Here is a 27,501-nt window from a genome sequence, read left to right as displayed (position 1 = left end):
TATTTTCATTGTGTTTGTCTTTTTATTGCTGATTTTCATACCGAATTTATTACAATAGTTATTTGATTTTTAGTCAGGAGAACTTGCAGAACTCTCTTATTTCATATAAATTTATTCATTTGATGCATCATTATACCAGATTTGCTCATTCTGTTGTCTATTGTCAGCATGGTTGGGTGAGTGGTTAACTTACTCCTTTTCACTCAACAGGTTGTTGGTTCAATCACACCTTGGACATCTTCAGACATCCTTTAGGTGTGAGATGCCCTGCATATTGGCCTGAAGTGACTCAAAAATATTTCACGTTTTGGTTCTGGAGCTAGGAGTCTGGAATATGTATACAATTGATTAAAAAATACTACACACACACACACACACACGCACGTGCTTGGCTCTAGTAATCCACTTGCCACAGTTATGGTAACAAAGACAAGTGAAATTGCATCCTCTTTCTAAATGCGTTTAAAATATATATATATATATATATATTTATTGCATAATATATATATATATTTTGCATAATATACACTTTTTTTTTTTTTTTAAACAGCTCATTCACTTTCAAGTTATTTGATCACAAGTGGCTGCCAGCAAATTTTTTAAAGAAGTTTTAATTCCAGAGAGTTGGAAATAAAACTTTGGGATTTGAAATCCTTAATTCAAACATGTAGTGTACCCTTTTAAAGAATCACAAAAACACTTGTGATTTTAGTCATAATGTGAGCTAATCATCTTTGCTTTCTTCCTACATTTCATCTCCTTTAAGATTTAGAACTTTATTTTTCTCTCTTATGTTTGTTATTTTGTAGCAATTAAAAACTCAACCCTCCATATCTTCCCCCATTGCCAGCAGTTGTTCTGTCATCATTGTCATAACATAAAAATGAGCCACCATTATGTGTTATACTTATGGTGCAACACCTTCATCCCTTAAGTAGCTGTGCAATTTTAATTGTATTATCTTAAGAATTTCTGGGATTTGATTTAGCCGACCAAATTGTATTCTTATTGGTTAAATCAAAATAAAAAATGATGGTACAACATGACAAAATTGTATGCCGGCTGGGGCGTCGCCCGGTTAAACAAGGCCCCCGTTGTTTTCGCCAGGGAACCAGGGCGAACAGCGAAAAGTCAGCTACTGGAACAAATCTGAAAACAAACCCCAACTCAACATCACCAGAGTTAAAGATCGGTACTATCAACGTAAGAAGCCTGAATGGCAAAGAAATGGAGCTAGCTGAGGAATTAGATAAGTACCAGATCGACATAATAGGGGTGACTGAAACAAAAAAGACCAAAACTGGTGAGATCTTTCTGAGCAATAAATACAAAATGTTATATTCAGGCAATGACAATCAAGGAAAAGAAGGAGTAGCCATAGTATTCAACACAAAATACGAGGCTAATCTTCTTTAATGGCAGTCAGTCTCAAGTAGAGTAATGTGGGCAAATATGAGAATGAGGAACTGGCCAATGAGACTTATTTGTGCCTATGGTCCCACAGAAGGTTCTACTAAGGTAGAAGTGGAGGAATTTTTTGAGGCTTTAGAAAAAGCAACTGACACAATGAAAAAGGAAAAGTTGGTCCTTGTTAGGGATCTAAATAGCAGAGTAGGAAATGATTGCGAGACATACATAAATATTTCGGGAAAATTTGGAGAAAAGAGCAAAGCTGCTAATAATGGCAAATATCTGTTGAATTTCTGCTCAGTACATGGACTGGTTATTACTAACACCATGTTCCAACATAAAAATGTGCACAAATTCACATGGAGAGAAGAGGCTAGGAATAAGAAAAGTCTCATTGACTATGTTATTGTTGATAGTGATGTTTTCTCCCTGGTGCAGGACACCAGAGTGTACAGAGGATTTGAAATTGGAAGTGATCACTATTTAGTCTTGAGCAGGATAAAATTGAATTTCATATTGAAAAGAATAACATGTAAGAAAGTTTTAAAGCGAATAAAAGTTGAGCAGCTCTCAGATGTGAACTGTAGACTAAAATACAGAAAGATTATTGAAAAAAAAATGAAAGAGTTTGAGAACAGGAATCAAACCTTGGAGATTCAGTGGCATACTCTGAAGAAAACATTGATTGATTTTGCCAGAGAGGCATGTGGTGAGGTTGAGTGCAAGGATAAAAAAATCAGAACTCCCTGGTGGACACAGGAAGTTTAAAGAGGCAGTGAAGGAAAAGAAGAAAGCATATCAAAAGTTCCTGTCAAATAAGTCAGCTTGTGCACTTAGAGAATATAGAGACAAATGCAAGGATGCTAAACACTGTGTAAAACTAGCTAAACAAAAGTCATGGGAGGACTTTGGCAAGAATATAGAAAATAAATATCAAGAAGGGTGCCAAAATATTCTGGAGGTTGTTGAAGAAGCTTAGGAATGGAGGAAAGAGTGCTGTAAAAGGAGTTAGAGATGATAAAGGTAACATGAAAACAGGAGAAAAAGATATCCTTGAAGTATGGAGTAATTACTTTGAAAAACTGCTAAATGAAACAAGCAGTGATGACAGCACAGTGATAAAAAACACTGACCAGGCATGCAGTCAGGAATACATATCCATACTTGAAGTAGAAAAAGCCATCAAAGGCTTGAAATGTGGAAAGGCAGCAGGAATAGATGATATTCGATCAGAAATGCTGAAGTATGGTGGTATAAAAGTCTTACAGTGGCTGCACTGCATAGTTCAGAAAGCCTGGACAGAGGGACGAATTCCCGATGATTGGAGTAGAGCTCTCATAGTACCCATATATAAAAAGGGAAATAAAACTGAATGTGAGAATTACAGAGGTATTTCCCTACTGAGTGTTCCTGGCAAGATCTATGCAAGTATACTTGAGAAACGGTTGAGAAGAATTGTGGAAGAAAAGCTTGGTGAAGAACAAGCTGGGTTCAGGCCAAATAGAGGCTGTCAGGATCAGATCTTCACTTTACGACAAATAGTCGAGAAAGCATGGGAATATAACACAGATCTGTATTTAAGTTTTGTCGATTTGGAAAAGGCATATGACAAGGTGCCAAGAGAGAAGCTATTCAATACGCTGCAGTTATATGGTGTCAATGGGGCATTATATCAAGCAATACTTAGTCTTTATTTGAGTTGTGAGTCAGCAGTTAGAATTGAAGGAAGTACAGGAAGATGGTTTAATGTTAAATCTGGTGTGAGACAAGGATGTACATTATCCCCTGTGTTATTCATTATCTATATGGATCACATTATGAAGGAATGTGGTATTAAACCTGTTATCAAAATTGGAGATGTTAATGTCAGCTCTTTGCTTTATGCGGATGATGTTATACTTCTAAATAAATCCGCTACAAGTCTGCAAGATTCTCTGACTAAATTGAGTAGCTGTTGCAATAGATATGGTATGAAGGTCAGCAATAAAAAGACAAAGACAATGAAAATAGGCAGAATCATTGAAAATGTCAACTGTGTTGTGAATGGAGAACCTGTGGAACAAGTAAAACATTTCAGCTACTTAGGCACGATTTTTATTGAAGATGGTAAATTAAATATAGAAGTAGACAACAGAATCAGCAAAGCTGGTATGGTGGGAAGTCAGTTGAATAAATTCATATGGAATAAGAAAGAAATTAGTCAGAACACTAAATTAGCTGTATACAAGACTGTGTTCAAACCAATTTTAACTTATGGATCTGAGTGCTGGGTCAGAACTAAAACACTTGACCAAAGACTGCAGATATGAGAGGTCCTGAGAAAGATTAGATGCGTGAACAGATGGCATCAATGGCAATATCATATTAAAAATGAGGATATTAGGAAAGAACTTGACATTGTCAGCATCCAAGAATGCATTAGCAGAGCTAATCTCAGATGGTATGGTCACTTAAATAGAATGGTAGAGGAAAGATTAGCAAAACAAGTGTTCTCTGCCAGGTTGGCAGGAAAACGACCCAGAGGAAGACCAAGATATAGGTGGATTGATACGGTACAAAGTGCCTTAGACGATAGAAATATAAGATCTGATAATGTTGGATTCTTGACAAATAACAGACTGATTTGGAGGAAAATTGTAGATAGGAAGTTAGGAATGATGTAATTTTTTCATGCAGTACTGTCATATCCTGTACACCCCTTGAGGGTACATGGCAGAAATTTGATGATGATGATGATAAGAATTTCTGTTGTGAGTGGTAAAAATAATTTCACAGCTCACATCGTAAATTAGCTTAGATGCTGGAAATTAAATGCTGGAAAATTTTACATGATACGGATTCTTTTTAATACTGTTATTTAAAAAATACAATTATCTTGCAAAGACGTGTCAAAGATGTCTTTGCTTGATCATTTTATATTGTTATAGGTGATGTTTTTTTTTTTAAATGAATAACACTAAATGCTGAAAAAACAAAGTAATACATTCTTTAATTAATAATATTAAAAAATCCTTACTCTTTAAATCTTTAATGGGTTGGAGATACAAAAAAAAAATCTGTATTTAATTTGCCTTATTCTAAATAGCTGAAATATTTTACTTCTATAGATTCTTCATTGAGAATGGAGTTGAAGTTTTCAATTTTTCCTGATTATTTTCATAGTTTTGGCATTTTTATTGCTGATTTTCATGCCAAATTTGTGATAGTTATTCATCATCATCATCGTCATATTCCTGACATGTGGCCCTCAAGGGTTGTACAGGATATGATAGTACTACATTAAAAATTTACATCATTACTAACTTCCTATTAACAATTTTCCTCCAAATCAGTCTGTTACTTGTCAAGACTCCAATGTTATCAGATCTTATATTTCTATCATCTAAGGCACTTTGTACCGTATCAATTCACCTATTTCTTGGTCTTCCTCTGGGTCATTTTCCTGCCAACCTGGCGAAGAACACTTGTTTTGCTAATCTTTCCTCACCCATTCTGTTTAAGTGACCATACCACCCCTGAGATTAGCTCTGCTAATGCATTCTTGGATGCTGACAATGTCAAGTTCTTTCCTAATATCCTCATTTTTAATATGATATTGCCATTGATGCCATCTGTTCACGCCTCTAATCTTTCTCAGGACTCTCATATCTGCAGTCTTTGGTCAAGTGTTTTAGTTCTGACCCAGCTCTCAGATCCATAAGTTAAAATTAGTTTGAACACTGTCTTGTATACAGCTAATTTAGTGTTCCGACTAATTTCTCTCTTATTCCATATGAATTTATTGGATTGACTTCCTACCATACCAGCTTTGTTGAGTCCGTTGTCTATTTCCATATTTAATTCACCATCTTCACTGAGAATCGTGCCTAAGTAGCTGAAATGTTTTACTTGTTCCACAGGTTCTCCGTTCACAATGCAGTTGACATTTTCATCGATTCTACCTATTTTCATTGTCTTTGTCTTTTTATTGCTGACCTTCATACCATATCTATTACACAATTATTCAACAGTTATTCAATTTAGTTAGGGAATCTTGCAAACTTGTACTGGATTTATTTAGAAGTATAACATCATCTGCATTAAGCAAAGAGCTGAGATTAACACCTCCAATTTTGATATCAGGTTTAATACCACTTTCCTTCATAGTGTGATCCATATAGATAATGAATAACAGAGGGGATAGTGTACATCCTTATCTCACACCAGATTTAACATTAAACCATCTTCTTGTACTTCCATCAGTTCTAACTGCTGACTTACAACTCAAATAAAGACTAAGCATTGCTTGATATAATGGCCCATTGACACCATATATCTGTAGAGTATTAAATAGCTTCTCTATTGGCACCTTGTCATATGCCTTTTCCAGATCGACAAAACTTAAATACAGATCTTTGTTATATTCCTGGCATATAACAGAGGCATATATTATATGTCTCTTATTACAGAGGCATATATTATCAGAGGCATATAATATATGCCTCTATAACAAAGAGGCATATATTATATGCCTCTTTGTTATATATGCCATGCTTTCTCAGCTATTTGTCATAAAGTGAAGATATGATCTTGACAGCCTCTATTTGGCCTGAATCCAGCTTGCTTTTCTTCCACAATTCTTATCAACCGTTGCTCAAGTATACTTGAATAAATCTTGCCAGGAACACTCAGTAGAGAAATACCTCTGTAGTTCGCACATTCAGTTTTATTTCCCTTTTTATATATGGATACTATGAAAGCTCTACTCCAATCATCGGGAATTCGTCCCTCTGTCTAGGCCTTTTGAACTATGCAGTGCAGCCACTGTAAGGCTTTTATACCACCATACTTCAGCATTTCTGATCGAATATCATCTATTCCTGCTGCCTTTCCACATTTCATGCCTGTAATGGCTTTTTCTACTTCAAGTATGGATATGTATTCCTGACTGTATTGAGTGTTTTTTACCTAATATTATGCTATCACTGTTTGTTTCTTTTAGCAATTTTTCGAAGTAATTACTCCATATTTCAAGGATATCTTTTTTTCCCTTTTCATGTCACCTTTATCATCTCTAACTCTTTTTACAGCACTCTTTCCTCCATTTTTAAGCTTCTTCAACAACCTCCAGAATATTTTCCCACCTTCTTGAAATTTATTTTCCATGTTCTTGCCAAAATCCTCCCATGACTTTTGTTTAGCTAGTTTTACACAATGTTTGGCTTTCTTACATTTGTCTCTGTATTCTCCAAGAGCACAAGCTGACTTATTTGACAAGAACTTTTGATATGCTTTCTTCTTTTCCTTCACTGCCTCTTTTACTTCCTTTGTCTACCATGGAGATGTTTCTCTCCTTGCAGACAACCTCACCACATGTCTCTCTGGCTGAATCAATCAGGGTTTTCTTCAAGGCTTGCCACTGAATCTCCAAGGTTTGGTTCCTGTTCTCAAACTGTTTCATTTTTTTTTCTATAATCTTTGTGTGTTTTAGTCTACAGTTCACATCTGAGAGCTGCTCAACTTTTATTCGCTTTAAAACTTTCTTACATGTTATTCTTTTCAATATGAAATTCAGTTTTATCCTGCTCAAGACTAAATAGTGATCACTTCCAATTTCAAATCCTCTGTACACTTTGGTGTCCTGTACCAGGAAGAAAACATCACTATCAACAATAACATAGTCAGTGAGACTTTTCTTATTCCATGCCCCTCCATGTGAATTTGTGCACATTTTTATGTTGGAACATGGTGTTAGTAATAACCAGTACATGTCCTGAGCAGAAATCCAACAGGTATTTGCCATTATTATTAGCTTTGCTCTTTTCTCCAAATTTTCCCAAAACATTTCTGTATGTCTGACAATCATTTCCTACTCTGCTACTTAGATCCCCAACAAGGACCAATTTGACTAAAGCATCAAAGAATTTATGTTTAGCTTAGTTAAAGAAGCCTGGAAACTTGCACTAGATTTGTTTAGGAGTGTATCATCTGCCTAAAGCAAAGAGCTAAGTTATCTCTAATTTTGATATCGGGTTTAATGCCACTTTCATTCATAATGTAGATGATGAAGAAGAGTAGAGATAGTAAACCCTTGTCTCACATCTATCTTCACATGAAACCACTTTTCTGTGCTCCTTTCAATTCTAACTACTGATTTACAACTTAAATATAGAGAACATATTGCTCTGTATAATGTTCTGAACTAAATATCTCTTGGCACCTTGTGCCTAGATTTCTCAGCTATTTTTTGTATGGCAAAAATCTGATCTTGATTTGTTAGAAAATGATTGAAGCTAAGACTGTGAGTGGGGTAATTAATCAGTTAACTGGACTCCGATTTTTAGGAAGTTTTTTTTTTTTATGCGCCATCTGCCAAATGTGAGATTCTCTTAATTTAGAGTATATATTTGAGATTTGCAGTGTTAAAAGTTTTACACATACAATTTGTCTTGAGCAGAAAAGGCCACTGGTTTTTGCAGCAGCCTAATTTATGAAGGTGGTGTGCTTATACCAGCAAAGGCTAGATGTGCAAGAAGTCTAATTTTGCTTGGAGATCAAAGTATTACTAGAGGTGAAAAAATATAAAGCGTGTGATCACTAAAAACACACGTAATAACCACAGTAATGACTATTTAATTTGTAAATATTTCATCCCAAGTATCTTGGGACATCATCATTACAGTAGTTTAAATAAATATTTACGAATTAAATAGTTATTACGTGTGTTTTTAGTGATGAATTCATCACAGGTTTGTGATATTTTTTATTTTATATTATTTTATTTTTTCCACCATGAAATAAAACAATACTTTGTTTTGGTTGAATTAGTTTTGAAATGTGGCAAAATCAGTGTTTAGAGTTATGGATGATTTTGAAGGTTGGGATATTTGAGGCTTGCAAAGTTTATCAAATGAAAAAAAGAGGAATGGAATTTACTGTTATCAGCAAAAGTATGTGAAGGATTTGAAGTTAATGGGAGAAGGGCATCTATGGGTAGGAGAAAGAGCTTGAACAAAAGCACAATTCCCTGAGTAATTCTGGAATCGAGATTTATTGCTGCTGGTCGGGAAATCGGAAAAAAATTAAGCCTTTTGTTATGATGACATGTAGCTATCAGAGAGCAAATCAGAAACAGTTGTGAAAAGCAGATGGTTGACCATAAGATAATAGTTTGGTATGTAGGCCTTTGTGTCTGCCACAGCTAAATACATGTGGAATGTCATGAGTGATCACTTGAATTTCTTCAAACGTTTCCATTGCCTGTGTCCAAAAGTGGGTGATGTGGATGAGATCTGTGGATTGATTGAGATGGGTTTAAAAAATATATAGGCTTTATTTCATCCATTCTATTAAGTAGTGACAGATGAGTATGAAAGATTGTAAAGATACAAGATAGGATTAATTCTGAAGTATAAGTTTTTGGGAAATATCATCAGGACCACAAGACTTGTTTAGTATTCAGCCTGCTCAGTATTCTACTGGTGTCATCTGGATTGAACCTTAGGAAATATACAGTAAGCTCTTTGTAAAGTTGAGGATACTTTGAACACTTTTCAAACAGGGAGCTGATTCCCCCTTCTCCCCTCTCCCAGTTGAAAATTGCACCAAATGAAAGGATCAGAAAAAAAGTAATAGCTATAATTTATTAGCAACACAATATTATTATTATTATTTCTTCTGATATATAATGTTTTCTCTCTTTCTTTTTCCTTTTGTGCAGTGGTAATAGATACAATGGAGGCCAAATTGCAAGCTACATTAGCTACTCAACAGATGGCATCAGCCTCAAAATCTTGAGATTTTCTTGGATGTATAGAACAGTTGCTGTATAATAAACTTTGATCACTATAAATTTATGCTTAATGTTTTTAAGATATTCTTCTTTTCTATTGAAGGATATATATTTATAATTGTGAAATTGTTCTACTTGATGACTTCAAAGTTTTAATCTTATTTGTTTATCTCACATTGGATTGCATCATTGAGATCAAAAAGTGTATGGAAATAGTCTGCAATCTAAGTTGAAGTTCTGTTATTTGCTTGACTCCAGTGTGTTATAAAGTATTGTTTTTTGTTTTGATGTGGTAAGATTTAATTTTGGAAAATCATATCCAACTTCCCATCATGTAAACCTTCGTGTTATTAATATCTCAGTTTTTTGTTTTTTTTTTCACTATATAATTTGAGTATTTGTACATTCCCTTTTATGTAAGTCATAAAACTGCATGTATTTTATTATAAAAGAGCAATCACATTTCATAATGGTTTTGTGTAGCTTATATAAAAAAAATAAAACGCCGTAATTTTTTTTCATGTTACTTTTTGTATGAAATTAACACATGTACTGGATATTTTATTATGTATGTTAGATTCATAAAACAGTCCTTTGGCTACTCAGTAGACATATCAGTATTTTTAAATAGATAATACTTAAAAATTTTGAATATTAATTAATTTGTTTTCAACCATACCATTCATTTGACGAATCTGTTATTTTTAAGGAAACTTGATCTTTTTTCAAATCTAGAGATAATCATAAAATAGACAGTCTGATTAAATGATATATGTATTATGGATAACAATGTTTTTTTATTATTATACTATTATTATTTGAAATTACATGTACTGAGAATGAAATTTTAATACATGAGTTTTTCAATATTCTAGACTAATGACATTGAAACAAGATTTTCTTGTAGTGGTTGAGAAATAATAATTTAAATCTTAGTCTGTATTATGAATCTATATTTGTTCCAGAAAAGTTGAAATAGCTTTGAATTTTGAAATCAGTTTTGAAATTTTCTGACTAAAAATTAAGGAACATTACATTTATAGATAGAAAATTTTCTTGTGTACCTTGCTGTCAGCTCTTCCTTCATCGAGATTAATACATATAAACATTCCATAAGTTAAAATTGCTACTAAATGTTTTTGTGAGTGGTTTATCACTATATCATTAATTTGCAATTTACTACACCCTCATAGCTGCAAAATTTTGTGATAAAATATTCAGTGTTTGACAACCTCATATGAGTAGATGAATATATTTGGCATAATTTAATGAAAATGTGTACAGTAAATGAAGGAATTATCATTTCTCACTTTGTAGGATATTTTTGTTACTTTATTTAAAACTGCATGATATTTGCCCTAATTGTGTTGTGACTAATAAATTCTTAAACACATAAATGTACGTAATGTTATATTTTATGGAACTAAAATTTACTTTTCCGGTGCATTTTATCTAATTTCAGACATTGCATTTAGATTTTAATTTATATCATTTATTGAATCTAATATGTAACAGTATATCAAATTGATTCTTTCACTCCCAGTTATTATATGACAAATCAAGAAACTTAGGTACTTAGTTGCACACTGACACAAACTTTAAACAGAATATGTTGACATACATTTTTTATACCTTTATGTGGACAGATATAAAGTTTGCAAATCATGTGTACTTCTTTGACGTGTAGTCCTTTGTTACTCATATTAATAAGGTGAACAGTTTAAAGACCAGCTAAGGCTGGATAATTATTTCTTGAAGTAGGTTAATTTTATTAACCTACTGAACCGAGCTTTGACTGAATAACAGTGGATATGGATTAAATCCAATAATTGTGATGATGATTGTGTTTTCACATTTCAAAATAAAAAACAGTTTTGTGATTTTTTATTTTTATTTTTTAAATTGTAATCCTATCTGTAAAAGATTGTTCACTCTCTATTTATGAGTTTTTTATATTTAGCAGGTTGAGGAGAGAGAGAAAAGCTTATTAACATTGGGTTTTAAGACCTGCAGATTTTGCTTGAAATTTTAGAAATGTATGAGGGTTTCAAATGTCCAAGAGACAGCATGGGGATAAATGAAGAATATATGTTCCTTGATTTTGAACAGCTGCTACGGATGTTTTAAGAGATTTAGAGTGGGAAGAATTACCGAGATAACTGTGCATGACCCATGCGGTCAACAGAAAACTTCCCAGAACCTTCCTAATACACTACACCAATATACATGTCTCAATTGCAACCTCAGCAAGGCCCATTTTCCTGACAAATGCATATTTCCACTTCCCCCAAGCTTTCCCAGTTACACATTCTTTGACTTCTTTTGCCTCAAAAGTAAGGTTTGTGCAAATGTTTGCTCTGATATAACATGCCAAGGAATTCCAACCTGGAACTCCAGATTTTGACCTCCTTTGGCTGAAAATCTTTGTACCCCCATTGTCACATTCATTTGCTGTCTCCACTGCTCTACTAATGCTACCAATCATTCTAAACTTTTTTGATTTCCCTTCCTTAAAAGACAGTATTCTTCAGTCCAACTTACTTAACAATGAGGTCATTTTTCTCAGTCTTCATAGCAGCTGGCTGCCCTCTTATTCCAACTGCAGATATCAAGCAGGTAGAGAGACTGACATTTGCCATCACCAACGACCTTATGCAAATAGTACACATGCCTACCAGAACACCAGACGATCCCAACCATTCTCTGAATACCTTGGATCTCTTCCTCAATACTGACCAATCCAAGTACACTATGAATGTTGTCTGTCCTTTAGACATTTTGCACTACAAACTCCTGATCATCCATGAAACTACACGAACACACTCCCATCCATGCATTGTATGGTATTACAAGAAAAGCAAGTGTGATGATGTACACAACTATGCCACATTTCCTTGGATTATTGCCTCCAGCTATGTGACCCAAATTTTTGTGCTGAACATATTGCTGAAATAATTATCAGCTTGGAACATTTATTCCCTCACTCTTGTCTAAGCCTTGATTCTCTCAAAGTGTGCCAAATATCTAAAAGAGAAGAATTGTGCATACCATAACTGGCTTGCGTACAAAACTCCATCTACCTGTGTTGCTTTACCAAAGCCTGTAATAGCTGCAAGCAAACTATCAACTTGTCAAAAACTGACTTTAAAAGAGCTAATGGTAGGAAGCAAATTTCCCTATGAAATGACAGCCATGGTCTCTCTATCCAAAGTTGTTGGTTGTAACTTCTAACACTGCTCCCACCACTGTTGCATACTGATGGTTCTGTTGCATTATTACCCATTAAAAGCCAACCTCCTGGCTTCCTACTCCAATTCTGTCACTGTTGATTTTGGTAAATGCCCCCCCCCCCCCCAGCCATTCCAAACACTCAATGCCCCAGTGTGTCCTTTTGCTGGAAGAAGATAGGTAAAAAATTGCATTGCTGAAATAGGATACTAAAAATCTTCTGGCCCTGATGGCATTCCTCCAGTTGTCCTAAAGATTTCTCCTCTAGAGTTTATCTCATTCTATGTGGACTTTTTACACTCTTATTCCACTGGTATCTACCTGCAGTCTGTAAATTTCAATCTGTCCTTAAAAAGAGCACCATCATTTCCATTACTTTTTAAAGTAATGGAAAGAGCTATCAACATTCAACTGCTATGCTACCTTGAAGACTCTTGAGTAATAATTAACTGCCAGTATGGATTCTGTCACTGTTGATCAATAGGTGATCTCTCTTTGGCACCCTTATCCAGACAAATACCATGGGAAAGTTTGTCAAGTCTCAAGTGATTTCCAAACAGCTAACCTTATACAAATCTGTCCAACCATTGAATACTACTCTCATATCTAGGGTGGTTACTCTGAGACCTCTCTAAAGATACTGGACTCTGTACAGAAAAGGGCAGTTAGACTGATTAATGACCCCTCTCTCACTAATACACTTCACTGACTTTCAAACAGACAGTTCATCAGAATTAGCACCAATAATATCCTGACTCTGTCGGATGTGTTTAGCAACACTCCCACATAGTGCATCTCCAAACCCAGAAATAACTTTCTCCTTCCACTTTTGCCCTCTGGAACAGCACCATCTTATGTGTTTTCCAAGGAATATAATTCCCAGCCCTTCAAGGTAATTGGGAAGAAGTTACTTTTTGCCCATCTTTTTAAATAGTGTGCCAACTGGCACAGACATGCTGTAGCTGGTGAATGCACCAAGCTGTAGGTTTTGACAACGAACTGCCATTTGCTCCATTCTGCTATGAGCATTAGTCGTTGAGTTACGTCTGCTGAAGTGAGCACATGCACAAGCTGTTCTTTGAATTAGTGACATGAAAGAGCTTGAAGAACAATGTCTGTGTGAAATTTTGCTGCATACTTTGTAAAAATTTTACAGAGACATTTCAATTGCTTAACCAAGCATACGAGGACTGTATGAGTGGTTTAAGTGTCGATGGATGTGCAGGTCAAAGTTCAAGGTGATGTTGGTTGTGTTTTTTGATTGGAAAGACATTGTCTCCTGAATTTGTACCACATGGTCAGATGGTAAACAAAGAGTTGTACCGGGATTTTTAGTACATTTGAGGGATGCTGTGCGCAGAAAGAGGCCTGAATTGTGGAAAAAAACAGACGTGGATGTTGCACCAAGACAATGATGTGCAGTCATCCAGTATGGCAAAACATCAGGCATCTGTTGTACTCTATTCTCCGGACTTAGTCCCAGCAGACTTTTTCCTGTTTCCCAAACTTGAAACCACGTTGAAAGGACGTCGTTTCCAAACCATAGAGGAGATTCAGGACAATGTGATAAGAGAACTGTGCACCATCACAGAAAGTGTGTTCCAGGAAGCATTCCAACAATGGAAGAAACAGTGTATCGCCAGTAGAGGGGACTACTTTGATGGTGACAGTGCTTAAAATGTAAAATGAGCAATAGTCTTTATAGCAAAATTCAGTATTTTTTTGAACACACCTTGTATATCTCACAGATTGCAAATTTTAAGATTTTTGTGTTATTACTTTTTATTTATTTTGGTTAGATATTCATTAGTTTTGTTTTGTAAATAGTTCATGAAATATTTCATCCTGATGTGGGTCACTAGTTTAATAATGTTTTCACCTTGCTTTAACTGTCCTTTAATTTGAATCTGCTGTGATATTGATGTTTGTTAAAATCTGTGTGCCAAATTGAATATCATTGCCAAGTGTAAAAAAACAACTGCTATCCAGTTTATTGGAGCATGAAGCAGCTTAAAAAATTACATCACGTTTCAGTTTCTGAGAAGGGTTGCCCAATTATGTAATCCTAAATTCAAATGGTGCTAATGTGCTATAGAAACATTTATCAAGCAGCCCTTGAATCCTTAAATAGCAAATGTATTTCCAACAACTTATATGTGATCCTTCTGAGATATGTTGATTAACCATAAAATCTGTCTGCACATTTGCCGTGTGGTTTATTATTTTTTAATAATTTTTTTCCTGAATTTATTCATAAATGACTAGACATAAAAATGATTTGTTTATTGAAGACTGCTTGTAGTTACCATTTTGATAAAATGCTGCCTTAATCACAGAAACAAACCTTTTTTATTTCCGTTTTTCAAGACTATACTTATTATTTATTAGATCTTGAAAGTTTATTTTTCACTTGGTTAGAGTATAATAAATTTAGTTTAATCCTTTATCCAAGTGTGAGCAAACAAAGTTTGCACCTGAAAGTATCTTCAGGACTGGGGTAAGGTAGTACAACACCAGGGCACTCCTTGCAAAGGTGGAGCAAGCTACCAACACTCCTATCTCAGTATCTCCCATAATGCAAAACACATCTCCTTGCGGATATGTCTAATGTTATGCATTGCATTAAGGGAAGGGCCACAACCCAGACTAGTTTTGACCTTTATTGAGGTCTCTTTAGTGGGAGCCAGGCCCAAGTGGAGATACCAGGCAGAAACATTAGCAGATCATCTCTACCTATAGGAGTTGCCAAATGGTGTGCCACCCTTTTTTAATGAATTACTCTGGATTTAGAGAAAGATGTTGAAAGTTTATTTTTCACTTGGTTAGAGTATAATAAATTTAGTTTAATCCTTTATCCAAGTTGTGAGCAAACAAAGTAAGGGTGGCACACCATTTGGCAACTCCTATAGGTAGAGATGACCTGCTAATGCTTCTGCCTGGTATCTTCACTTGGGCCTGGCTCCCACTGAAGAGACCTCAATAAAGGTCGAAAGTAGTCTGGGTTGTGGCACTTCTCTTAATGCATAACATTAGACATATCCGCAAGGAGATGTGTTTTGCATTATGGGAGATACTGAGATAGGAGTGTTGTACCACCTTACCCCAGTCCTGAAGATACTTTCAGGTGCAAACTTTGTTTGCTCACACTTGGATAAAGGATTAAACTAAATTTATTATATTTATTAGATCAATATTTAGTGCCCGTTTTCAGTAAATAAAGATTCCCATGAAATTCTGCAGAAATCCGAAAGAAAGTTGCATTTATATAGACCACTCGGCTGACAAACTTATCCAAAGTAATATAAGCTGTATTAAGATGTCAAAAAAAGATTGAAAACCACTTAATGCAGTGTTTCTCAATGTGGGGCAATTTGAATATTTTGGGGGACAATTAGAAAATGACGTTGCATTTGTCACCTCATCACCGATATACTCAAAAATCTCGCCAATATGCTAATGAGATTTCCAGCAGCATATTATATATATTAGCATGGTTATTCTACAAGAAACTGATGAGGTTCAGGATCTTGACATAATGGTGGATAGGAATTTGAAGTTCAAAGTTCACATAGCAAAAGTTGCAAATACAACTCAAAGGATAATTGTGATGTTGAAGTTAACCTTGATGTAAGGATAAGGAAGTCATTTTGGCTTTTTATAAGACCTTGATAAGAACACACGTGGATTATTGCTCACATTTGAATGAGCATGAGTGTAAAGTTGGGTATGAATTATCTTTCTAAAGATGAAGCGAAAGCTATCATTTGATTAATGAAGAAGGAAATTCAGAGTAGCAATTCGATTATTTGTTACAGTAAACCAGATGCGATAGGGGATTCTGATCATTGTGATGAAATCTTGTGTAAAGGAACCAAACTAAAATGCAAGGATATCATCCACATACCTGTATGTTAGGGGCTTTTAGGAAAGATACTGTGCAGTAGGCAAGGTCAAATTGTTGCAAGAAATGGCAAGTGTTGGAGAAAGAGGACTACCCATGGCTGTACCTTTTTTTTTGTAGAACTTCTTTTAATATTAGAAGTAGCAGAGTAGATGAAGTCAAAGATGTGAACAATGTCTGCAGAGATTCTTATAAATCTCAGGAATCTTATAAGTAGGCTTGTCACTGCATAAGCGAAATGATCTTAGTGCAGTTTTGGAAGATCATGCTAATAAAATATGCATTTGAGAACAATGAACTGCAGCTTTAAAGCCCATCAATCTGACAAGGAGAAATTGAGAACATCATGAGAGGATGCAGGATCGAGTCGCAAATCTTTGGCACACCCACCCACTGCCAACCAGGAAACATCATGAAGACAGTGGAAGTTGGATTGACCTCATTTAAGTTTTTAAAGGACTAACGTTGATGTGTAACAGTATCTTCCAGCTAAGCCAACTTTACCTTGTCATAATGTGACTTGTTTGCATAGACTGAGCTCTGGTCACAAAGCAAGTATTGTGGACTAAAACCATACCATTGTTGGTGAAAATCCCAAATGGAGCTCCTAGCTGGTCGATTACTTTCATTTTCTGGTGAAACGCCATAACCTTACTTATTGCCTGAAGTTGCTATTCTCATCTGTTCTCTAAATCAAAGTTAATTTCTGCCCCTCCTTTCTCACGTGAAGTGTGGATGGCATACTTTATGTGCATGCCAAACACTGTAATTAACTAAAGATCTAATATCGCCTCCATGTGACACAGAAACTATATTGTTTTAATCCTTACCTAAGTATCAGCAAATAAAGTTTGTGTGTGTGTGTGTGGTGAAATATCTTGATGATTATCTGCATGTAGACCCTGTCGACTTCACATCATTTATCTCACTATTCCATAATGCAAAAATATGGAAGAGCCACTCCCCAGACTGGTTTCATATCATGAGGAAATTATATTCAAAATGGTGAGGTTAAAATGATCCTTTTGGGTCGCTTTAAACCGAAAGGATCATTCTAATTCATTACTCAATCTGGATCACTGCAGGAAAACCAACAGCGATTCTGCTAGACACCACTTACCAAGGCTTTGGCTCAATTGGCAGGCAAAACCCACAACGAAGCCAAACAAACTTTCACAAGTGGCCACCAAGAACCTTATTTCTCAGAGCAAACACCCACCAAAGAGCCCTAATCAGAGCAAGCCACATCAGTAGGAGTCATGCTATAGACAAGGTTAAATCAATGCAGATGACATATATTTTCTTATATACAAGTAAAAAGGCAGATTACCATATTATTAAATACTCTGTATCAGAGATAGTTGAAAGTTTTGCTGTTGGGTTACAAAGTATATTTTACTGCAGAACTGCTTGTTTCTCTGACCAAAACCGTAAGCAGTACTGTCGAAATGAAAATACGCGTGTATTCTGATGTTTTTGATTTTAATTAACAAAAACTTGGCTCTTGAGTCACTTCAGCCTTCACTAAAAACAAAGTCAGAAGCACTGGCAATTCTTTGACATGCCATATGGCAAAAAAATCATTTTGTCCGTGATCGCCTAGCAATCAAAAACACTTCTTCTTACCTATCTCCGACCACTTAACTTAACTTGGCCGAAACAAAATCATCTCCATCAGCATAAAATACCTTATGATCACTCCTATACCAAAGCATCATCCTCTTGCACCTACCAGCCACATAATGTTAAAATTCTGCTGGTATTTTGTTGCTCCTCTAGCCTGCAACTGTTTCTCACTTCAAATCTTGCACCTTTCTCCCATAACCTCGTATCTCTAAATAATCATTTCTAAATTTCAAGCTTGCTGTTCACATTCATTCCTAAACTGCTCCTTTTCTACAATACTTGCTGGATTTCTTTATTCATATTTTAATGCTATCCTTTTTATTATTATTAAAAGAAAGTTATAAACTCAAAGATCGAGCTTTACAATCTCATCCATTAATATTTTGACAAGCACCCGCTTTAGGATTAATAAGAATTGACTCACCAGACTCATCTTGTTCTTCAGTCCCGATATTCGTGCACCTTCCAAGTCAGGGCAATTTGAATATTTGGGCGGCAATTAGAAAATGATGAGTCTATTAGAACTTTATTCAATATATATAAAAGGAACAATGGCATGGCTTTCTGACGAGACAGAAACGATATACTGAAATTCAACTAGTTTTGCAAAAAATTACTGTTGCCCTTCCCATTGTTGTATTTAGTTGAATGTGTCTAGTGCTGTAAATGACTTGTTATTGAAAAAAAGAAATTTGGATATCACAAACTGTGGGCATTTGAGATTGAAAATGACTAAACTAGTACCTCAAATAAAAACTGCAGCAGACATCAAGCTCAAGGATCACATTAACTTGGATTTTATTTTCCCAAGTTCAGTTCGATTTATTTTTATAATATACATAATAATATACAAAGCATAATATAAAATTTATATTCATTGAAGAAAGTAAAATTAAAAATAGTTTTACCTACTATGTTCGTTTTTTATTTGAAATATCTATTTAAATTATAGTTTTTCAGAACTTGGCTGGCTATTATGCTGAGGGGGGGGGGGGATCAAAATCTTTGAGGCATTGAGGTGGAGCATAATCCAAAAAACATTGGGAAACACTGCACTAACCAGTGCCAAAGTTGACACCTTGTTTACAATCATACCCCTAATGCTATTAGGATCCTCTTTGATTTGTCTCTATCACTTTTCTAATATCTTGTTTTCTTGAATATGTGAATGACAAATATTTTCTATATATGATAAACATTATCATCTTCAGAATTCGCAGTTGACTTATTCTGAAATAACCCGGGAAGTAGTTATCGACTATTAAATTAGCAGTCTTATCAAAATTCTTTAGCATTATAGTGGAACACCAAATGTGAAATACTTACAATGTGAAGCTAATTTACGCATAATTAAAGCATAATAGCTATTGATTGGGTGCTTTAATCAGATCTAGAAAGGTTTCTAATTCAGTTACGGCATTTTTTTTTTTCCCGAGTTCCTAAACTATTAATATCCATTTTTACACCAGATATAAATTACTTCAGCTAGTAGAACAGGTCAACGGAAGAACATTTTCGAGAAAAGAAAATAGCTCTTCTAATGTAATTATTCTGTAATGTCAGGAACGTATTTGCGTTTGACAAAACATCATAATACCATCGTTGTTTTGAAAACAAAAAGTATGCTAATATTTTTGTGTTAAATTTAATATATATATATATATATTAAATTTAACACAAATATATATATATATATATATAAAATAGTAGATATTGAATAGCAATAATAACCATAATAGATAATTAAATAGCAATAATAATAATAAATAATTACAATGATGAAACCAGGGGCGAATGCTGGTTGGGATCCATAATGTCTGTGTGTTGATTTCGGTTGATATGTAATGTCTCAGCTTGCATTCTCCATTTACACGGTAGATTGGTTCCAGATAAACACCGTGTAAAAAAAGAATAGAGTGCATATGAAAAAATAGAAGAATGGTTCCAGATGTGAAAACCCCGATACGAACAATAAGTTTTTTCAAGATTATTTTCAAACAAAACACATGGAAATTATTGAATAAAACTAGCTAATTTTAATGGAGTATTTGTTTTTATTTTAAATACTTATTTAAAGTGTGTGTATATATATGTATCTTTCTTGAAGAAAATAGTGTGTCACTAATAAAACATAAATTCGAATTTTATTCGCCCTCACTTTCTGACAGTATCCGAATTCTTTTGCATGAGACTGGAATTAAATCACTTGAAGCACTTTGGCTGTCCTGTTCATACTGCAATCGCGAAACGTTTTCTTCAGTAAAAGGAACTAAATTAGCACTAATTTCCAATAATTCTGAAGGTTTTTTTTTTTTTTTTTTTTTTTTGGTCCAAGTGGAGGATCACGTTTTTAGATTGGCTGGATATTTCTCTGTAGTTCTTGGATGGAGTCTATAAAGTATTGGTTAAAGCCATTTGCTAGTTGTTGGATAGATTTAGCGTCTTTAAGCCGTGTTTTATGGTTTCAGAGGCGGTGGTATTGCGAGTACAATCCAGCATCTCGTTGATGAGATGCCAGGTTTGTTTCACATTATTTTCTGCGGAGCTTAATTTCTCTCTAATAGTTTCTTTTTGTATTGTAAGACGATTCTTCGTTATCTTATATTCGGATTTTAAAGCTGCTGCTTTATTTGGATATTTGCTTTAATTATTTCCATTTGGATATTCGCTTTAATTATTTCCATAGGATATCCTTTCTGTGTATATCTATATATTTTACGGATGTTGGCTTGTTTTTGAACAAATTTTCTGACTTTCTTTGCAGCTTTCGTAAATATTTCATCCAGTGAGAGTTTAATGTTGTTGTATAAGGTATCTATGATGTATGGTGACGCCATGTGTTTCCGATCGATTTTTCTTATTTCGTGGTTGACTATTTCTTCGTCTATTATTGTTTTGTGTTGCTTTTTATATGTAGAGCATTGCATGGATATTGTCTTAGTGTGCAGGCTTAGAGCTGTGAAGTAATGGTCTGCTATTTGCACTTATGACTGCTACAGTGTAACTATTTGGTGGTGCTCGGATGTTTATATAATCTAAGCAAGAAGCAGTGATAGCATTTCCGTCTATTTCTTCTCTATTACATGATGTTATGGTTGGTATTAGGTTATACATAGATAGCATATCTAGGTATTGTACAGAGTTGTTATGGTTTTCGTTTGCATTATTTATGTTTATATCAACAATTATCATTAGGTATTCAGTTGTGCATAATTCTTGGCGTGAAAGCCAGCAATTGAGTTCGTACAAGAATTTTATCACGTTTAAGTTTGGTTTGCCTGTAAATAGCATTTAGTGTTAAGGGATGTTGTCGACTTGTTCAAACTGATAGTTTCTTTTGCTATTAATTTATGTTCGATAAAAATTAATTCTTGTATTCCATCCTCTCTTTTTGTTTGGCGGCAGGATCTATGTTGTTGAAAGCCTGAAATTTGGAAGGCAGTTGCTTCATCATTAGTAACGAATACTTCTGTTAGGAATATATCAATAACACCGGTATAATTCTTAAGATAAGCCTCTAACATTAATCAATGTTTTCTGATGTTAATATGTTTAAAAAAGAGGACTCTCAGAGTCCTCTTTTTTGAACTGTGTTGTTTTTATGCATCGAGTGAGTAAAAAGTACAATTGCTGATATTTTCTGGTGTTATTACATCTGTCTGATGGTTCACATTCATTTTTTTGTTTTCACTGTGGCAGCCTATCTGTATTTTCTGAGCTTTTGATTTGTATCGACTGAAGTTTGTGACTTCCTCAAGAATATCTTGGCATCTTTGATCCATAACAATTAGTATTTTTTTTTTTTTGTTTGTTTGTTTTGCTTTTCTTGCTTAGTGCGATAGATTCTGGTCCAATAGTGTTAAATACTCAGATTGGAAGATTGGTGTATTGTCTTGTGATGCATTCAAGTCCTTGGCCACTGTTTTTTTCAGTCTGCTAGCTTTTATGAGATTGTCTCTTGTGAATTTGCTTGTGAGTCGAACTATGGTGCGGGTCATGGCAAGCCTTCTTTTTGCTCTTCCTGGCAATTCGATTTATGGTCTGAATGTTGTTATGCTGTAGGGGGGGGATGTCAATTATGTTGCCTGCCAGTTAGTACGTTAACACTAGTTGTGATGTCTTTTACCGTTTGCAGGACTTTAAACTGCAAAATTATTTTATTTAACAAAATCCCCATGTTTGCTAAATGTTTTTCTTATTTGTTCGTTCTGCTTATCAAGGAGTTCTTGACAAGATCTACTAAACTGGCTTTTATAGTTTCTAAACAGTTTTCTAGTAGTATGTTTGGCCAGCCTGGTTGGCCGAGTGGTTAGTGTGTTCGCTCTCCAAAGGGCTGCGGGTTCGAATCCCGCTGTGAGCATGGATGTTTGTGATTGCCTGTGGAAATAGTGGTGGTCGGCAGTAGATGGCGTTGGTGTAGTTGCAGTCAGTTGGTGGATTGAGTGGTGGAGACAGAGCTGTAGAGCAGGTGCCCTCCAACGATAAGTCTTTGGACTCCCTGGAGGTGTCAAATAATAATATTTAGAGAATTCAAATTATAGCACTGACTTGTATTTTTTTGCCTGTTCAGTTCATCATCTGATTTTGCTTCCGGTATAATCGGTAGGTAGCAGCGTTCTTTGTTCTCCATGCAGTGTAGGCACTTCTATTTCTCGCGTTTTGCAATAGAATTACGTTGCCAGGTTGTTTCTAAAATGCTGGGACATGTAAAGTGAAGATTTCTAAGGTTATATGATTTCCGTCGAACGATAGATCCTTCAGGCACTCGTTGCACTTCATGACTCACCTTTCTTTCCTCGAGCAAATGCACAATGACTATAAAGATGGCGACATCCTTTGTACTTCGCTCGTTGGTCACCTCGAGCCACACTGTGTTCAATTTTCAACATTCAAAATTTGGATGCTGAAAATTTCTACTTAGCTGATTTCGGTGAATTATATATCATTGTCTTCAGCATGACAAGTAGAATTACTTTGCAACACTTTTAAATTAAAAAAATGTTGGAAAGTAATTAGGAGTTTGAACCATTTTAAAACTATAAAAACGGGAGCAGCAATATCACCATGTAGCCGTTCATATGCCTACATAATAATATAACAATAACAGTATAATAATAATAAAGCCTTCTTAGATGACAGTGATAATAAAAGAGGCATAACTATAGTCCTCATAGACAAACGTGGATTATTTTTCCATTCATTAAACACTTGGGATATCTCACCTTTTGGGAAACCAGTCAGCTCTGCTATCTTCAAAATCATGACTCAAGTAGAAAAGGCACCCACAATAAGTCCTTTAGTCAAACTCCAAAAGGTCCTTTTATTTTCGCATTGTGATCAGCACTATTGATGATTACTGACCATCAGCATTCTGAAATACTTGCCTAAAACACGTGATGACGTACGTAACCAAGTAACGCTGTGTAAGTGACGTTTTGGTACCTCTGCATGAAGGTTTCTAATTCAGTGGCTGATTGTGGATAAGATACAGCGATTTCGTGTATGTTACCCAACCGAAATGGGCACGTGTCCATTTCGGTTGGGTGTGGGTTATTCAACCCGTGCTACAAATTTTACGTCAATTTGACCGTATGCATGGGCGTGCGTCAGCAGAAAATTTTCCGGGGGGGGGGGGGGGGCTTGGAGACAAATAATTATATCAATAAATTTTTATTGTTATTGATTTAATTAAATAATTACATTAATAAACGTTTTTAGCATTTGTCGATGTAAACTATAAATACATTATTTTCATTTTCATCGATTTTAATGATCTTTAATTCTTGGAAAAAAAGTATTCAGAATTAATACAGTTTTTTTGCACAATTTCATATATATATATATATATATATAAAAAATTGTAGAATTTTTAACTCGATCCCGGGGGAAATCCCCCCTCCCTCTGCGGACACACATGACCGTGTGATTGCATTTTTATCGAGGTATGAAATTTTTGCGAGTGCATAGCGCATCAGCGCTCATCTTAATTGGTCCAATGCAATTAATTGCAGGATAACTTTGAATACTTCTGCGTCGAGTGGGGGCGCGACAATCTGTTTCTTTTAGGATTTATTAGAAAACAATGAAGGTGAATGCTATATTTGGTTGGTATATGGTATATTTGAAATACTCAAAGATGAAAATATGTGAACCATCGTTTATAAGACATGTAAGAATAGCAAAGAATAAGTGTGAGTAGAAACACTTTCATTAATGGTAAACGAATTAATAATTATCATTTGTGATATGTGTGTCCTATAAGTTGCTGGGTAGAGCGAGTAGCACGATCCTATAAAGTCCAAACATGAATAAGTGAATTTATGATGGCATAATTAAAAATAAAAAAAAACAAGAGAGAGAGAGCGATAGTATTGCAGGAATAAATATGGTTTGATGGAGCAGCAAATCATCTCGTAAAATTTGTTGCACATGTTATGTGTATTTCTCTGGTTTGTATATATTTCGCTCCGTTTATCAAGAATTTTATTTTGTTTACTGTGACTCAGTATACATAACATCCGATCATTATCGGAATTATCCACACTTTCGGGAATCCTACATTCATTAGTTTTTTTTAGTATCAGCAGTTCTTCTGTCTTATCAATCTCACATATGCTATGCTGGTGTTATAAAGAGATTTAATCTCTGTTACCAATTGTTATAAAGAGGGGATTATTTATTTATTATCAATCCTCATTTGTTATGAGATTTTCTATATAATAACGATTATTTCTATTTCGGAATATTTTTATTTATATGCACAAGGGTTCAATTCCGATAGGTGCAAGACTTTTAACTGTTTCTTTCAAAATCCGAAAAATCACCAACTCAAGACCAAAATACAAAATATACACATTTAATAAAACAAAAACAATATATACACTTCAAATAAAATTACACAACTAACTACAAAACTAATTGGATCCAAGGCCTTTTAAAAGAAACTTACACTTTAGAGATCACCCATTCTCTGACTCCTATTACTGGTTTATTTAACATATACTAAATCATGTCTACTAGACCAGCGCTTCCCAAACTGGGGGCCGTAGGTTTTGTTCAGGGGGGCCGTGAAATAATGAAAACAAATTTAAAATGTTTTAAGACTAAGTAGATTTTTTTTTTATTTTAAAAGAAACGTATTTAACTTTTATTATTTCTTTTTGGTTATTTTTTATATTTTAATGGAAAAATTCGCACATTGGTGTTGGTTCACAAACTTTGCTTCCTGCGTATTTCGGCGCTTAATGAATATTAGTAAATATTGTTTATTCATATGTTTAATTTCAAAGCAGTGGTTAATTGTATTTACTTCGAATGCTCTCCAGGGAAGCTTCAAATCTCCCTGTCCCTTTCATCACGCGTTCGTAATCAGGGACTGTTGATATTGACTTTATATATATATACATATCAAAACTCGTTTTATAGTATCACTGTCATCCGAGCTAGTTTTCTGTTACCAATAACAGTTTCGCATATACTTCACACATGAAAAAAAGCTAAAACAAGTTCATGTGGGGAGACAGTAACTCGCTTCCAGTGGTAAACAACCCCCCTCCCTAACAATCACTATACTGCAGAGGCAATAAAAACAAGTCCTTTTATTATGCCAGTGAATAAGGTATGAGGAGTCTGCAATATATTTCTCAACAAATAGTGCAATTACAGACAACTGGGATAAAAACACACTAATTAATGAATCACATTTCCCCTCATACAGAAACTATGATGTATAAACTGAAACAAAATCATATGTGGCATGAGCAAACACAGTATCTAACTAAACATTATTGTTATTAATTAGATGTGTGTGAGTTCGATTTCCCAAGTCAACAATAAAATTTAACCGAACGTGTTAAAATTCGTAAGAGTTAAAACTAAGTAATATATAATATATATATATATATATATAATGAATGTTATGGCAGTTTCACATATGGAATTCGGTTGAAGAGAGTTAGCATTTCAACTCAATTGTCAGCTATGCTTTTATCTTTCGGTTGCACGATCTTTTGTTAATACCGCACCAATCATATGCACGTTTTAATAACCTGCCTTTGCTGTCTGTTTCGCGTTAGGCTTACTCATCACCCTTATGTAGCACACATTATTCCTCCTGACTCTGAAGTAAAATATTCTGAATTCACCGAAGTATAGGTACTCTTACCTCATGCAGTTCAATTTTTGTACCAGCAAAAAACGTTTCTTCTACTGCTTTATCTAAGTTGCTAAATTCCATCTCCTTTTCCAGTATAAATAACAATAAGGTCCGACGCCATTAAAACAGATGAACTTTTCAATCAGCGTTTCCTTGAACATTCCTATGAACGTCAATTGCAATATTTTATTTTATTTACGATCTTAACTCCTCTACTTTAAAGGCTCACAGTTCTACGATTCCTTTTTCGGAATCTTCTATTAATATGTCCCCGACTGTCACATAAAAACTCAATTATCATTAAGAACAAAAATTTGCCGGCCTGCGTTCTTAAACTTCCATTAGCTCTCTTTTGTTTTTCCTCAGTTACTTCTGAACGCTCCCTTGTTTTTGTTACCTCGATACTGAACGCTCTCTCTGTCAGCTGCCAATCACCCATCAAACTCCTTGGCGAGCATGCGCACTCCATGAAAGTGGCAAGCAAGAAGTTATGTATAATGGCTGACTTGTCGTCTCCGTTAGCGTTATGAGAATGTCTTTACAAAACACAGCACTTAATAATTTTAAACCACAATAAAATTTCTGAAAGTAACACAACTATCCAAATCCAGTAAGTAGATAATTTTTTTTTTAAATGCTTTGCATTTCATAGGGTATAAAGGCCTCACGTATTCTCTATAAGAGAATAAAAGGCGTTAGCTGTTTGTTTTTTGTTTTGCATTTCATTTTGATAAAATAACATCAATAACGTGCACATCGCAAGTGCCAACAATAGGTATTATGAAACCAAAACTAATAAGGTACTAACATAAACAATTAAAAAAGAGTCATAATTTAAAATTATGAATATTTTTACGCTGGTATTTTGTTGTAGATCAACAGCGTCTTATAATACATAGAATATTCATTTTTATTCAGGAATAGATTTTTTTTTATTGTCTGTTGTTTCCGAAGACGAATAAAAATGTCTCTATACTGTTAAAAAACTTTGGAACCTCAACAGATGCTGTATTGCACAAGCAAAAGAAAAAACAATTATCATTTTTCTCCTAACATCCACTTTCAAATTTTCAGTTCCAGAAAACGTGTCTGATTCCAATCTTTGAGTTTCTTATTCGGTTTTAAAACAATGTGGGATCTAATATCCCCTTAATTTAATTAATGTTTATATCGCCGAAATGAAGCCTGTTGGCTCTTTATATTTAAGTAACTTAATGGGTGCACCTTTTGGACAACTCGTATAGCAGAGTATATAAGTTCTTTTCGCTATACCCTTTGGTATTAATTTGGTCTAGCTACTCACTGATGAAGCCTCAATAAAGGCTGAAACCGGTCTGGCCACCATAATGTAATAACAGTATACATTTCCTAGGAAATGTGTTTTTACATTATGGAAAATACCAAGAATAG

General features: G+C 34.6%; 1 protein-coding gene across 1 annotated transcript in view; it reads left to right on the top strand.

The window, feature by feature from the left end:
* Pfdn5 (prefoldin 5) overlaps positions 1-14,699 on the top strand; it is a 75,934-nt gene extending 61,235 nt beyond the window's left edge. The window contains exon 5 of the mRNA XM_090400513.1: positions 9,110-14,699. Within this exon, the coding sequence (XP_090256639.1) occupies positions 9,110-9,186 (77 nt within the window). The 3' untranslated portion in view covers positions 9,187-14,699. The remainder of the gene's footprint in view (positions 1-9,109) is intronic.
* Positions 14,700-27,501: the final 12,802 nt, after the last annotated feature.

Source organism: Typopeltis vanoorti, chromosome 11 (assembly GCF_054136105.1).
Source record: "Typopeltis vanoorti isolate ZY-2024b chromosome 11, IOZ_Tvanoo_1.0, whole genome shotgun sequence".
Lineage (NCBI taxonomy): Eukaryota > Metazoa > Arthropoda > Arachnida > Uropygi > Thelyphonidae > Typopeltis > Typopeltis vanoorti.
The sequence above is the reverse complement of the archived record's forward strand: the minus strand, read 5'-3'. Positions and strand labels throughout refer to the sequence as shown.